This window comes from Canis lupus, chromosome 2 (genome assembly GCF_011100685.1).
Source record: "Canis lupus familiaris isolate Mischka breed German Shepherd chromosome 2, alternate assembly UU_Cfam_GSD_1.0, whole genome shotgun sequence".
NCBI lineage: Eukaryota > Metazoa > Chordata > Mammalia > Carnivora > Canidae > Canis > Canis lupus.
This window is the reverse complement of record NC_049223.1, coordinates 81,460,035-81,475,532: the sequence shown is the minus strand read 5'-3', so window position 1 is coordinate 81,475,532 and position 15,498 is coordinate 81,460,035. Positions and strand designations below refer to the sequence as shown.

Below are 15,498 nucleotides of genomic sequence, written 5' to 3'. Positions count from 1 at the left end.
TCATGCACCCTCCTGGGCTTCTAAGTGGCAAGTTTCTTTATTAGGATCTGCAAGTTACTTTCATTCAAACTTTCTATGTTCACAGTGGTCCTAAAACCCAGGTGCAGCCCTGAGTTCCTCAGGAGGAGCCACAGTGTAAAGGAAGAAACTAGAGAAATACAGGATGTTTATACAGTATTATGTCACAGGGCTTTTTTATTCCATTTCTCCAATTTTTAGATCATCTTCGTGAACCAAATGCTCCTTGGCTCCCTGCCCCCCCACCCCCGCCCCGCCCAATCCTCCACCATCTCATCAAAACAGCACAAGTGCTTCTCTGTTTATAGTTGACTCAAACCCCACAGAAATATTAGCCGTTGGATTAGAATTCTACTGAACGCCCTGATTTTACAGCCTCTAGGGACATTTCTCAGCAGAAAGTTGTACTGGCATAATAAACTCCTGAGTACTCAGAGTTGCCTAGGACTCAGCTTGCGCATAAATCCTTGAGAACTGTCATCAACACAGCCTGTTGTATCTCGAAGAGCCCGAGGTTCAGACGACTGTCACTTTGGGGAGAGCACACAGCATCTCAAACAGCAGGTTAGCAGCCAGGAGGGCCGTGTTTCCTACAAAGAAACAAAACCTAAGGCTGGAGCCTCTCAGTACTCCGCCCTCTTCCCTTTCCAGACTCCCCAGCCCACTTCCATGCTCTTCTCTGGGCCACCCAGCCACCCTGTGGATGTGCTTTCCCTGATATTCTCCATCAAGCATCATTCAGAAATAGTTTTCTGAAAATCAGACGGTTCTTTGTTCTACTCTGAAAACAGATTCGTACCCCCCAAAGGAAAACCTATAATAAATGGTGTCTATTGTATTTAATCGCCTCCCCTCTGATGTTAATAGGCCCAAGTCTGTAAGCTTCTCTACGTTGAAATTATTGTGATGGCATCTGCTTCGAATACCTCTCCTAAACCACTTACACCTCAACAATTCACTTTTCAATGAAATATCAAAGGGGGATGGAACTATGCCACCCTACTAATAAACTGCAGGCTGGTGTTCTCTTCTGCTGCTGGGCGGGCAAACCAATAACAGCCACCTCCCCGGGGTGTTGTTAATTAGCTCACGTTTGGAAGGTGTGCGGTAATAGGTTTATTTTCTCCACTGCAGAACATACTCGGCAGGCTCCCGAGTTATACAAAAGGACCCATCCATCTTCTACTTACCAAGTAGATGAATATAATTTAAACTAGGAGCTGCCCACAGATCCTAGTATTCTCATTTACTCACCAAAAGGATCGTAGGGCGGTGAAACTTCCACAAGGTCACAACCCACCACATTCAGGCCTTGACAACCCCGGATGATTTCCAGCCCCTGTCCAAGACGAAGCCTGAGTTGTCCACAGCAGTAACCATCCACGAGGAAAAGCAACCACAGAGGTTCCAGTGGATCTCTCCCAACGCATGCCCACCCTTTGACTTGGAACTGTTGCTTTTCCTCAGTAAATATTTATCGACAGCCGGGCACACAAATGGCCAAAGCACAGCCCCTATTCCCAAGGGCTCCATTGTGTGTTGATGAGACCAAGCAAACCAATTGTTTCAACATCGTGCATTGAAGGCTTCTAGAAAAGCAAGTGTAGGGGAGCCTGGCTGGCTCAGTCAGTAGAGCATGCAACTCTTGATCTCGGGGTTGTGAGTTCAAGCTCCATGTTGGGCGTAGAGATTACTTTAAAAAATAAAATCTTATGAAAAAAAGTTTTTTAAAGCAAGTGTAGAAAAGTATACCATGAAACAGCCCAAAGAGCTGGGGGAAGTCCTCCCTCTCCAAGATGGAAAGAGCCCAAGGAATAGACCAAGCAAATAAGTAGGGGAAGGGCAGCCCAGACAGACAGACACACGCAAAGTCACCAAGATGGAAAGAAATACCAGTAGTTAGATGTGGCCAGAAGACAGAATAAGTGAGGGGGATGGTAGGAAGAGGTCATTTTGTCTAAAAGTTTCCACTCTGCCGGTGAAAAGCCCAGAATGATAAGCTGAGGAATGAGGACTGTGTGTTAGAAATCTCCCTGAGGGGAACTGGAACTTCAAGAATGGCCTTGAAGAGGTAGCTGCGAAAAGGCCCCTTTCTTAGAGGAGGTGAGATAACTGATCGAGTGGAAGTGGTCTTCACTCACTCACACCAACGCCCAGGAGTTCCTGCTCTGTGCGTCAGGCACTATGCTAGACTCCGAGGATAGGGGAGTAAATGAAAGAAAAGCCCTGCCCTCCCGGAGCTGGCCTTCCAATTACAACCACCCTCCAGTTCCCGCCTGTGTTTAACTCAGCACACCTCAAGGGAGCTTTATTTGGATGTTTCTAAAACTCTTGAAGTTCCATGGTAGGTGGTTAATCCCATCATGAGCAACCCCAGAAAGCTAAGTCTCGTGTTTCTAAGAGGGGATGCTGTAATGTGTCCCCAGGAACCAACCACAGGTGGATCAGGGGCAGAAAGCTCCAATAACAGACTATCATAACCCCGAGAGGAAACGAGAGTCCTTGCCAGGGTCCTTGCCCACTCCTCACCCTACAAGAGTGGTCAGCGTGCGGGAAAGGCTTGCAAAACCCTGTCCCGACCCTGAAGACCCACCCCGAGTCCTTGGAATCGTCACCCTCAGGAGTCGTCCCGGGTGGAACCTCCTCACCTGACTCGGGGTGAGCCCCGCAATTTCAGGTGTTCCTGTCCCTGGGGCGTAGGCAGGATCCAGGCCGTCGATGTCAAAGCTGATATAAAGGGGCTTGCCCCCCATCTGCCGCCTCACGTCTGCCATCAGCGGGACCAGCGACTTCATCCAGCAGTCCTCGGCCAGGACCACCCGGAAGCCCTGGCGGGGAGGGGAGCGGAGCGCTGGCACACGGGACCCCGATCCCACCAGCAGGGAACCATCACCCCCACTTCACCGCTGAGTTAGGGAGGAACGGCCGGTGGGGAAGAAGCAACGAGTGAGTCCAAGCTGACGCCGCCGGGGCCGGGGCCGGGCCACAGGGAGGCTCCGCCGGGGCAAGCTCCTGCGGGCGGCTCCGCACAGCGTGCAGGGCACAGGCCTCCCCACCCGGAAAGCGGGGGTCGGGGCGCCGGGGGCTCAGCCGTGGAGCGGCTGCCTCGGGCTCAGGCCGTCACCCCGGGGTCCCGGGATCGAGTCCCCATCGGGCTCCCCGCGGGGAGCCTGCTTCTCCCTCTGCCTGGGTCTCTGCCTCTGGGTCTCGAATGAATGAATGAATGAATGAATGAATGAATGAATGAATGAATAAATAAATAAATAAATAAATAAATAATCTTCAAAAACAAAAGCAGGGGTCTTGAGTCTTTCCTGGTGGGATCTTGTCCTTCGTGGTTACCTAGAAGCCTCCCTGCCGATCGGGAGTGAGGACAAGAACGAGAAAGGTGGCCACTGGCCTTGGGTTCAGGCACTTGCAGGCCTTTTCCCAGGCAGCCACCGCCCAGAGGCTGCTGTGTTCCCGCCTGTCCCCCCAGCCCAGCGATGAGAGGCCCCCTCGGCCTCACCAACTAACAACACCCTCTCTCCTCCACGCGGTCCTCTGGAGGCAAACTTGCCCCCCGCCCCCCAATTTTCTGAACATGGTCATCAAAGCTCCTGTTGAATCCACACCCGCCACGGAACGGGCACTGGAGAGAAATGCACTTTGCAGGCCGGGGGCACGGGAGGGCAGAGAAATGCACTTTGTCACCTGGCTCCGGCTGTATCTGTAGGGATCCAAGGTCGTGGCGGAGCCCCGGATGCCGACCTGCACCACGCGCTCGCAGTCCAGGAGGCCCTCGTCCACGCACCGGCGGAAGGGCGTCCCGTGATAGACCTTCTCTCCCAGGGCCTTGTCGGCCGTGTCCGTGTGGGCGTCCACATGCAGCAGCCCCACGGGGCCATGCCTGGTGACAACAGGCAGCTCAGTGGCCAGGCCTCCTCGGGGACCTGAGCACGGCCGCCCTCTGGGCCACCCGAACTTCCAAACCTGACAACTCATAGCCACGGGACACCTGGCATCAAGAACCAGCCTTGCTAGTGGTTTCTGTCCTCAAATCACTTAGCATCTCAGAATAATAAAGCCAGAGAAGTCCAGCAGAAGATGGGCACGCGCTTTGCTTTAGCTGCCAGCCACGACCTACCACCCAGAATTTTCTGCACTTAGAGATGGAGAGGCCCCGGGGCAGATAAGAATGAAGGACTGAGGCTCAGGGGAGCTTGCAGAACTAATCAGAGCCCCGCTTCTTCCCGCTGTGGCACCAAGCAGCAGCTTCAACCCAGCTCTCTCTCCATAATCTCCGATGACCCCGCCAACCACCCAAAAGAAACATACAATCTAAATCAATGCTAAGCAAGCACAGCTTCCAGAAAAGACTTGTACCCAGTACCCACCCACCAACAGCCACAATGCTACCCACATATCCGTCCCATATTCTGGATCTGCCAGCGCCTTGGACCTTCTGCCTCTTTTTCAAACTAATTAACCAAAGTCAGTTAATCCCTGGTAGACCTTCTGCGACTGGAAAATCCATTCTCTCGTTCTCTGGGAGAGGGACCCTTTCAGGAAGAAACAAGGCCCTCTCCTCAGCAAGTCACAGCCTTGTGTATTTGGTCTTTGAGGCAAAACAGAAACTGAAGTGAACTGGGGTGGAGTGTCTCACGAGGGCCCCATCTTCCAAAAACAGAGACAAACGCTGAGCATGCACACCAGAGCAGAGCTAGGACAAGCAAGGGGAGCCACGAGTGTTAATAATAAGTTGTCTTGGCTCCCAGCTGCTGACTGACAGAGACACCTGGAGCTCGACCTTAATTTTGATCCACAGAAGCGACTCAGTCGGGAATTTCCTATCACCCCAGATAACCTGAGCCAGCAGACGTCACTTGATACCATCTAGCAGCAAACAACTCAGCTCCTGAATTTTGAAACCCTTGTGTACGCCCAGACACTTGAGACTTACTTTTTTGCCATCGCTTGCAATATAGGATATGTGATTGTGTGATCTCCGCCTGCAAAGAGGAAGAAGAAAATATCTGGAATGTGGATAAGATGAGAGGACCGTGTATTCGATAGAGCCATCTTCCACTGACCCAATGGTGCCACCCTTTCGATTAGACCGAAGAGCTATAACCTCACCTCCACGAGATCTTGTTCAGTGATATGAAAATGACCACTGGATGTTTGGGATTACATTGTCATTTAAAAGAGGAAAATGAAGCACCGGGGGGTCTCAGAGGTTGAGCATCTGCCTTCGGCTCCAGGTGTAATCCCAGGGTCCGGGGATCAAGTCCCCCATTGGGCTCCCCACAGGGAGCCTGCTTCTCCCTCGGCCTGTGTCTCTACCTCTGCTCCTCCCCCTGCTTGTGCTCTCTCACTCTCTCTCTCTCAAATAATAAATGAAATCTTAAAAAAAAAAAAAAAAAAAAAAGGAAACAAAGCTTACAGTTAAATGCCTGGAACAACTCTGTCCAATAGAACTCTCTGCAATGAGGGGCATGTTCTCTATCTGCACTGGCCAGCATGGTGGCCACTAACCACCTGTGCCTACTGGAATATAGCTCATGCCATGCAGGAACTGAATTTTTAATTTAATCTAATTTTAATTAATTCTAATTTTTTTAGCTATACGTGGCTAGTGGCTACTGTACAGGACAGCTCGGGCCTAGAAAAGTATTACTATGATCACTATTAATAGCAATAATAGCTTACAATTATTGAAACTTAAAATATGCAAGTCACGATGCCGGACACTTCATATGCACTTGCACTGTACGCCCCTCACACGAAACAATGAGGGAGATGCTGCTAGTGCTATTCCCATTTTACAAGAGAGGAAATGAAGCATAAATAGCTAGTGAGAGGTGAAGCTGAGATTTTCAAACCATGCCATCCAGAAATCACACTCAGCACCACGATGTTCTTCTGCAGGCTCGGCCCTCTCTTTTGGCAAAAGCACCCTTGGATATTTAGAAAAAGGCCTGTGTCATTTTAACTATTTGTGAACTAGAAGAGAAAGAAATGTAAGAGTGGGGGGGAGGAGGGGCTGGGGAGGACAAGGGGAAAGTTGTTCTATAGATTGATAGAGACCTTGATGAGGAGAAAACACCCTTTTGCAGCTCTCTCTCAAATAAACTCATTTTTAATGAGATGTCCTTGAGAGGCCCCTGGGTGGCTCAGTCAGTTGAGCGTCCAACTCTTGATCTCGGCTCAGGTCATGATCTCAGGGTTGTGAGATGGAGCCCTGAGTGGGCAAGGCTCTCTCTCCCTCTGCCCCTCCAACCCCCACCCTGATCTCCTGGTGTGCATGCTCCATCAAGCTTTCTGTCTTTCTCTCAAGAAAAGAAAGAAAGAAAGAAAGAAAGAGAAAGAAAGAAAGAAAGAAAGAAAGAAAGAAAGAAAGAAAGAAAGAAAGAAAAGAAAGAAAGAAAGAAAGAAAGGAAGGAAGGAAAAAGAGAGAGAAAGAAAGAAAGAAAGAAAGAAAGAAAGAAAGAAAGAAAGAAAGAAAGAAAGAAAGAAGAAAAAGAAAAACATGTCCTTGAAGTAGTTAAAAATTCACAACTGAGCTCCTATTGTAACCCTTCCCCCGGCCTGGAATCAAGGGATGGGACAAAGGTGAAGTAGGTAGAGGCACTTGCCAAATTTAAGAGACATGAAAAAATGCAGTCATTAATACAAATACTATTTTGATGTAATACTTTTAAAAATCAAGGTCAATGCAAAAAAAAATTCCATGGTAATTTTTTTTTTTTTTAGATTTATGGATTTGTGTGAGAGAGACAGCACGAGTTGGAGGAGGAACAGAGGAAGATGGGCAAGTGGACTCCATGCTGAGCCTAGAGTCAAACACAGGGCTCGATCCCAGGACCCTGAGATCATGACCTAAGTGGAAACCAAGAGTCGGATGCCCAACGGACTGAGCCACTCAGGCGCCCCTCTGTGACAAATTTTAAAGACAGGACCAGTAAGAGTGCTATTCTGAACTATACTGGAGCCTGAGGCCAAAGAGAAACGTCCATCATATTTATTGTTGACCTTTTGGCAACCCCCCCACGGTGAACCCCTCACTTGCCCCACCCTAGTCCATCGCTGTCAGTCATACTAGTCCAAAAATGAAAACATCCTCTCCCCAGGGGTTAAAACAAATAAATTAAAAACATCCTCTTTCCCACTGTCTCCATACTCATAGTGGCTTGCCCTGAAGGAGCAGCTACACCCCGGCCCACGATAAACGAGCCCTCAGTGCAGAGCTGCACCTGTCTACGCAGATGCCATTACCCAAGGTCAGGGGAATACAGCCAGCCGCTACAATTTTCTCATAGGCCTCTCGAATTAGACGGCAGCTGTCCTGAAGGTTGTAGAGATTGACATTCACGTCGCCTAGGTCTGCAACCATGAGGGACTGGAAGGGGAGGGCCCCCGTGCTAGGGTTGGCTGTCCGAAGCAGCACTGACTCTTCCCGGATCCGCCGGGGGCCAAATCTGGAAAAGGAAGAATCATCCTGTGAACCCCAGGATTTCTCCGCCTCTGCATTGCTCCCACTCCGGGCTGGATGCATCCTTGATGTTGGCGGGAGGGGGGCGCTATCGGGTGCCTTGCAGGATGTTTCCCCTGATGCCGGTAGCAAGCTGGGATAACCAAAAAGGCCTCCAGATACCATCAATGTCCCCTGGAGGCAAAATCACCCCTGGTCTCGAATCACTGATCCAGTCTGTGTACTTGAAGAGATTAAAGGCACAGATTTAGGAGCCCGCCCATCACCAATTTACTAAATGGCATTGGATAATTTCTTAATCTCCATGAGCCTCAATCTCCTAATTTTACAGATTACAGATTAGGAGGAATTGAGTGAGGTCATCTACGCAAAGAGCCTTGCATTTAGGAGACATTTAATAAATGATGGCATCTATACTTCAGACTCTTAGATGTAAAGTGGCTGAGCTGAATCAGAAACAGCTGATGCTCCTTGAATAAGAAAACAGATTTTAATTTGATCCTAGAAAAAACACTTTGGGGTGCCTGGCTGGCTCAGTTGGCAGAGGTAGAGCGTGGGACTCTTGATCTCGGGGTTGTAAATTCGAGCCTCATACTGGATGTAGAGATTACTCAAAAATAATAAAATTTATTTTTTTTAAAAAAGCCTTGTATATGAGCAATTCTTTATCAAGTGGCATCTAGATGGTTTGGGGAAGGAGCATCCAGTTTCCTCTGTTCTCAGAAATGATGTCCCCTGCCCCTGCAAGCCCAAGCTCCCGTCCCAGGAGGCTCAGGAAGCAGTGCGTGGAGAAGGCTCCGGTCACCCACGGATGACACAGGTGTCGAGCCCCTCCCTCCCCCCCATGGGAGCTCTGAAGCCCGCACCAGCTGCCAACCCCACCCTGGGTGAGCGCAGGTGCCTGTCCCCTTGTCTTCCGCCCCCAGTGGCCACGGGCGGTGCAGCCACGTGCCCCTAATCCTTGGGACCTTACCTGGCCCCGGGCCGGTTGGAGGTCCCAATGTCCAGGGGCACCCCGACGAAGGCGGCGTCCAGCCCCTCGGGGGAGGCTTGCACCGGCAGCCGCATCATGGAGCAGACGCCCACCGGCCGAGCCAAGAACTCGGAGCTGGGGGGCTGGTTCCGGGACGCATCGGGGGACCCGCTGCTGGCGCTGCGGCCCGGGGGGCTGAGCCCCGAGACAGGACGCGCGCCCCCGCCCGTGCCCAGAGCCCGGGCGCACCCGGCCGCCACCCGCCGCAGCATGCTGCCCGCACCCAGCAGCCCCGGGTGGTCACCTGCCCGCACCCAGCAGCCCCGGGTGGTCACCTGCCTGCAGCCCACAGCCCTGGGTGGTCACCTGCCAGCACCCAGCAGCCCCGGGTGGTCACCTACCAGCACCCAGCAGCCCCGGGTGGTCACCTGCCAGCACCCAGCAGCCCCGGGTTGCCCCCTGCCCGCAGCCCGCAGCCCCGGGTGGTCACCTGCCAGCACCCAGCAGCCCCGGGTCGCCCCCTCCCCGCACCCAGCAGCCCCAGGTCGCCCCCTGCCCGCACCAGCAGCTCCGGGTGGTCACCTGCTCACACCCAGCAGCCCCGGGTGGTCACCTGCCCGCACACAGCAGCCCTGGGTCACCCCCTGTCCGCACCCAGCAGCCCCGGGTCGCCCCCTGTCTGCACCCCGCAGCCCGGGCTCAAAAAGCAGGTGGCCCCGGGAGCCGCCTCCAAGGGGCCGCTCTCTCCCCGCCTCCTGGACTCTGGCCTCGGGCGCTCTCCCCAGGCGTGGTCTCCTCACTATCTCCCCACTACCCCGCACGGCACCTGCCTGGTGCCTGCGTGCCCCAAATCAAGCCCTGGGCCCCTGCTTCTCCCTTTCAGAGTAATATCTTTAAAAGCCAAAAGACTTAAAGGGAAAAAAACTTTCTCTAAGGAAGAGAAATTGGTAATTCCTTTTTTTAAACAGATTTACTTATTTTAGAAAGAGCTCGGAAGGAGGGGGGGTGGGAGGGGCAGAGGGAGGAGGAGAGAGAGAAGCAGACTCTGCACTGAGCCCAGAGCCCATGGAGGGGCTCCATCTCACACCCTGAGATCATGACTTGAGCGGAAATCAAAAGTAGGATGCAACCCACTGAGCCACACAGGCACCCCTATAAATGCATTTTAAAAAAATAATATAGTGGGTTTTTTTTAAGATTTTTTATTTATTCAGTCATGAGAGACACACAGAGAGAAAGAGAGAGGCAGAGACACAGGAGAGGGAGAAGCAGGCTCCATGCCGGGAGCCCAGCGTGGGACTCAATCCCGGGACCCTGGGGTCACGCCCTGGGCGGAAGGCAGGTGCTAAACCGCTGAGCCCCCCAGGTGTCCCTAAAGTAGGGTCTTTCTAAATAACCTTTTCCAAAAGGGCTCCAAGACCACTCCTAGTGAAGATCCCACTCCAGGGAGTCCCTAATCTGCACTCCTCTTTATGTCTAACCCCCAGGGAAAGGAAAAAAGTAATTTGTGATGAGGTTATGTGAGCCATGAAGTGCTATTATACACTTTTAATCTCTGGAAGTTGAGATTGAATGGAAAGGGTCTGAGTTTGCTTTAAATTGTAACTTTGACACGAAAGTTGCACCTTAAACCCCACACCACCCAGCCCCCGCTGTGCAGGATGGGGGCAAAGTTTCCTAAAGGTCAATAATGCGCTTTCAGTGCTGAAAGAGACTGCAGAGCATTTTCCAGAAAATAAACAACAATCCCTCAACATCCCTACTTGCAGATCGTACCACTATATCTTTCACATGGCTTGTCCCAGATGATGGGGGAAACAAAGGCAGAAGAGAAATTATTAAATTGCCTTCCTACCTACAGCCCAGGGACAAGTCCTTGAAACAGGCAGAGGGACATTCCTCTAGGGACTCAGCTGCCTTGAGATTCATACTTTGCTAAGGGCAAGAGGCAACCTTAACCCAACCCCCAGGACCCTGTGACTCTAACATATAAAGATTCCTTTGGAAACTTCCTTTATCTCTACTCCCCAAGATACTTGTTGGCAATCATCCCCCAGCACATGACCCACAGATACACATCTGAAGGGTCTCATGACTCAAGTTATATTAGCCGGTAATAAGTGACCTTTCCCCAACAATAGCCAACCCCCTCAAGGTCCTCGAAACCTTATTTCCAAAATTCCTTAGAGACTCACACGCTCCCTAACTCTCCCCAACTTGACAGTCTATAATGGGCCCCTCCTCGTCACCCCAATGTAGATCTTTCTGCCCACGGGTCCTGTCCCTGTGCTTTAATAAAATCACCTTTTTGCCCCAAAGATGCCTCAAGAATTCTTTCTTGGCCATCAGCTTTGAACCCTAACGTCTTTTCCTACACCATTGGACGTATCGTTTTCTTACCTCTTGGTTTATTCTTTCATTCTTCTCACAAATATTTGAGTGCCTACTGCATGCCAGACACTACATGACAATAACTCCAACTTCTTCCCATTTTTCCCTACTGCTGCACACACCTTTCCTTTAAACCTTCCATGGGGGGTGGGGGGCACCTGGGTGCCTCAGTCGGTGAAGCAGCTGCCTTTGGCTCGAGGCATGAGCCCAGAGTCCTGGGATTGAGCCCCGCATCCAGCTCCCTGCTCGGTGGGGAGCCTGCTTCTCCCTCTCCCTCTGCTGCTCCTCCTGCTTGTTTTCTCTCTCTCTGTCAAATAAATACATAAAAATATTTTTTAAAAATTCATAAACCTTCCATCAGGCGTGCCCTCCTGCTCTCCTGACAGCTCCTTCTCTGATGGCAATCTTTCAATATCAAGGTGACGATGTTCACCTGGAGGCAGGTAGTTCACAGACCAGATCCCAGCCACGAGGTTCCAGTTGCTCACTTTCTGACTCCCCACCCGGAGGTCCTGACAGCCCCTCAGTGGCCCGTGGTTCAGCCTTCTCCTTGATCCTGCTGTCTGCCCCATCCTTTGGTAAGTCCTAGTGGTCTCCTGCCTGCAAGCCCCCCACTTGCTCCCTCTGCTGTTCCTGCGGTTCCCGTCCTCCCACCCCAGCTTTCCTTTGGTGTCTCCACTCTCCCAGCAGATAATGCTTCCTCGAAGCCAATCCACTAATTCCCTTTCCCAAAACACACCTTTGTGCACTTGTCCCTCGAGCCATCGTTCACCTTACACAGCCCTCACTTTCTTGCCTCCTGTCCTTTGCTCATGCCATCTCCTCGCCTGGAAGTTTCTCTCCCACGACCCCCATCTCCACGTGTCCCCTGTTCCACGGAAGCCCACCCTCAAACTACTCTCCCTCCCTCTCTCTGGAACTCTTAAAACTCTCAAAATTCTCACAGTTTTCAATTGGAGACAAATACAGGAGCTGGGATCAGAAAAAAAAAAAAAAAAACTAAATCCTAGCTCCACCATCCATGTAGCTCAATTACAACATACGGCAGCAGAGAAAACCCACTCGCGTTCCCTGTGGGTCTGGGGCAATAGCTCAAAGTAGCTCCCCGTCCAGCACAAGGTCTCTTCGAGGTTTCGTGCCTCATCTTGCAAACGTGTGCCATTTCATTCAGTTTCTTTTTTTTTTATTTATGATAGAGAGAGAGAGAGAGAGAGAGAGAGAGGCAGAGACACAGGCAGAGGGAGAAGCAGGCTCCATGCACCGGGAGCCCGACGTGGGATTCAATCCCGGGTCTCCAGGATCGCCCTGGGCCAAAGGCAGGCGCTAAACCGCTGCGCCACCCAGGGATCCCACATTCAGTTTCATAACACGTGTTTATATTACCAAAGAACATTTGATCTTATTTACCAGTTAAATGCTTCCCCCCGATTTTTAAGAAAAGCTGTCACTCCAATACCTGACATTGTTTAAACTAGCACACCCGTGTGTACACCCCTGAGGCATCCAGTCGGGGGAAGCGTGGACTTAGTACATCAACCTGAGCAATTCACCCTTTTGAACCTATTTCCTATTCTGTCAAATGGAATGATAATCCTTTCTGGTTGTTCTTATGAGGATTGAACAAGGTCCACCGTGAAGAGCACCGTGGAACCAAAAACTGGTAAATACTAGGTAATGTCATCATCTTATGTTTTATTTTGTCTACTGCAGAGTTTCTTAAGCAGTGATCATAGCACAGTGGCGTTTGCAGCTGGGTTACGGGAGGAGGGGGAGACATAACATAAAGACCCCACCCACGGTCCTTGGGGCCACCCACGGCCAGTCACGTCTGGGTACATGCAGGTCACGCCCCTCGGAGTCTGACATCCTGCTCTGTGGTCCCCACAAGGAGGCAGCAGGATTGGCGGCATTTGCTGCTTGCCATGCATTACCACCCAGACATCGACCTCAGAGGCCAGCAGCAGGTGCACTGCTGCCCGTTGGGGAGGAAGGAGGGCTCGGGGCCCTGCTAGAGGAGTTGGGTTCTAGCGACCCAAGGAGGACGGGCAGGAACCCGAGGTGCAGCCAGTCAGGGGAGGAGGAGCAAGGAGACTGGCTGGGAGGTTTGGGCCAGAGCAGCCCCAGACAGCTGACCTACATCCATCTTCCCTTAGTATCAGATTATCTCTATTTTTGACTGATGTCCAAACAGGGTCCAAGCTAACTTTGGAGTGACTGCTTGAACAATGCTCATGGCAGGGTGGTATTAGAAATATTTCACATCTGAGATGACACAGACATTGGCCAATCAGAGCAGATGCCAGCAGGCCATAAACAGTGCATGCCTGCGCGTACCAAGTGGATATTTTAAGTATTTGTTCTGAAGGTGCATGCTTTAAATCAGAGCTGTCATTATTTTGAAATGCTTGACACGAAAGAGTGTGATGGGATTCAAAACCCATTGGTATCACAAGAAATTTCAGTTGCGTAACTACGAATGAAAGAAAAAGAAGATGATGCTATAAATCTAACTTTTGTAAATTTTTAATATTAAAATTTTACTTTTTTATCACTTGAGTTTCCAATTGTTCATGGCTATCCAGAACTTGAAGAGATCCTTTAAAAAAAAAAAGATTTATTTATTTATTTTTAGAGAGGGAGCACACAAATGGGGGGCGGGGGTTAAAGAGAGGGAGAGAATCTCAAGCAGACTCCCCCGCCAGGCTCAGAGCCCAACACGGGGCTCCACGTGGAGCTCAATACGAGGCTCTAGCTCACAACGTGCCAGCTGAAATCAAGCTGGATGCTCAACCGATTGAGCCACCCAGACGCCCCTTGAAGGGATCCTTCTTGAAAAGTCTTGGTGGTTATTGTATATAGCCAATTCAAACACAAAACCTGATAATAAAAAGTCATATTCACAGAGGAAAGCTAAAATTTTGAAAATACTTTATTTGGAAATTTTATATAAGTCCAACATTTAATGCTGCCTCTAATACTTTTATTTTTCAAATCAAAATTACATAATATATAGAAAAGATTTTTTTTTCTTTTTTTTTTTTTTACCAAATCCCATACAGATTCCTAAATCCACTCTTCACCATCCACGCTTACCTCGATGGGACGTACGAATTGTATGATTTTTCTACGTGTGCCATGACAGGAGAAAGATTCCAAAGCACCATTCTAGTAACCTATAAGTTCCAATATGTGTTTTGTCCTTCTGGCCAGCCTCTAATTGCAGTGCCTCAAAAACCAAGTAACAGAATAAATGGTGGGTGAGTGAGTGAATGACTGAACGGATCTTCTGGAAGCTGTGGAGGGCAGCTGTAGGCTGATTACTATTTCAGCCAAAAAGCTACGACGGCCAAAGAACATGAGGAAAACGCTGCGTACGTTTCAGCTGTCTGCATGGATTCCCTTTGGCCTCACAAATGATAAAAGGGTTCCACAGAAGGAGTCAACAAACTTGTCTGTGCTTGCAGAGGCTCAGGAATAATCAGGCATCAGCTCCAGCCTGCCTGACACACCTGGCCGGGGGCTTTCTTTACTCACTGTTACCCAGTTACACTTCCTTGTCCCCTGGCCCTGAAGAAAAATAGATATTTTTGAGCATGTTCAGAATACTTTTCTTGCAATCTCATCCAACTGCCCACTCTTTATTTTACCTACAAAGTTACACACTCAACAATGCATCAGGGATACTTAACACACTCACATGGAGTTACCTCCAACAGTAGCATCATTTTTGTTTAATAATATCACATTTATTTTTTTCTAGTGCAGTTTTCTTTTTTCTTTATTATTTTATTATTTTAAGATTATTTATGTATTTATTCATGAGAGACACAGAGAGAGAGGCAGAGACACAGACAGAGGGAGAAGCAGGCCCCCCACAGGGAGCCCACAGGGAGCCCAATGAGGGACTCTGATCCTGGGATCTGGGATGACGCCCTGAGCCAAAGGCAGACCCTCAACCTTCAAGCCACCCAGGCGTCCTCCTTTTCTTTTTTTAAATTTAAATTCTATTAACTAACAAATAATGTATTATTGGTTTCAGGGGTAGAGGTCAGTGACTCATCCGTCTCATATAACACCCAGTGCTCATTATATCACGTAACCCTCCTTCATGCCCGTCACCCAGTTACCCCATCCCCCTATCCTGGTCCCTCCAGCAACTCTCCGTTTGTTTCCTATGATTAAGAGTTTCTGGGATGCCTGGGGGGCTCAGCAGTTTAGCGCTGCCTTCAGCCCAGGGCGTGATCGTGGAGACCCGGGATCAAGTCCCACATCAGGCTCCCTGCATGGAGCCTGCCTCTCCCTCTGCCTGTGTCTCTGCCTCTCTCTCTGTCTCTCATGAATAAATATATAAATAAATAGAATCTTTAAAAAAAAAAAAAGAGTTTCTTATGGCTTGTCTCCCTTTCTGATGTCATCTTGTTTATCCTCTCTTCCCCTATGATCCTCTGTTTTGTTTCTTAAATTCCACATATGAGTAGTATCATATGATAATTGTCTTTCGCTGACTGACTTATTTCGCTTAGCATATTACACTGGTTCCATCCACGTTGTTGCAAATGGCAAGATTTAAATTTTTGGTGGCTGAATAGTAAATATATATATATATATATACTATAAATATCTATCACATCTTCTTTATCCA

General features: G+C 49.8%; 1 protein-coding gene across 2 annotated transcripts; it reads right to left on the bottom strand.

Moving 5' to 3' along the window:
• Window positions 1-18: 18 nt before the first annotated feature.
• On the bottom strand, window positions 19-8,979 carry AGMAT (agmatinase). Of its 2 annotated transcripts, XM_038531916.1 has the most exons (8): window positions 8,770-8,978; window positions 8,466-8,738; window positions 7,276-7,478; window positions 4,961-5,009; window positions 3,712-3,907; window positions 2,667-2,846; window positions 1,273-1,357; window positions 19-608 (listed from the first exon to the last, which is right to left on the bottom strand). In XM_038531916.1, the coding sequence occupies exons 2-8, from the start codon at window positions 8,735-8,737 to the stop codon at window positions 535-537; spliced, it is 1,059 nt and encodes a 352-aa protein (XP_038387844.1). In that variant the 5' UTR covers window position 8,738; window positions 8,770-8,978; the 3' UTR covers window positions 19-534. The 2 variants fall into 2 exon arrangements, with proteins under 2 accessions (XP_038387844.1, XP_038387845.1); XM_038531917.1 differs by having other exon boundaries at window positions 8,466-8,979.
• Window positions 8,980-15,498: the final 6,519 nt, after the last annotated feature.

Bases quoted from the DNA above. Each gene is read 5' to 3' on its own strand.
- AGMAT (XM_038531917.1), bottom strand. From the start codon at position 8,737: ATGCTGCGGCGGGTGGCGGCCGGGTGCGCCCGGGCTCTGGGCACGGGC. The intron at 5,010-7,275 runs GTAATGGCATCT...TCCTCTTTGCAG, and splicing joins CTGTATTCCCCTGACCTTGG to GCGGAGATCACACAATCACA. The intron at 2,847-3,711 runs GTGACAAAGTGC...CCTCCCCGCCAG, and splicing joins ACAGATACAGCCGGAGCCAG to GGCTTCCGGGTGGTCCTGGC.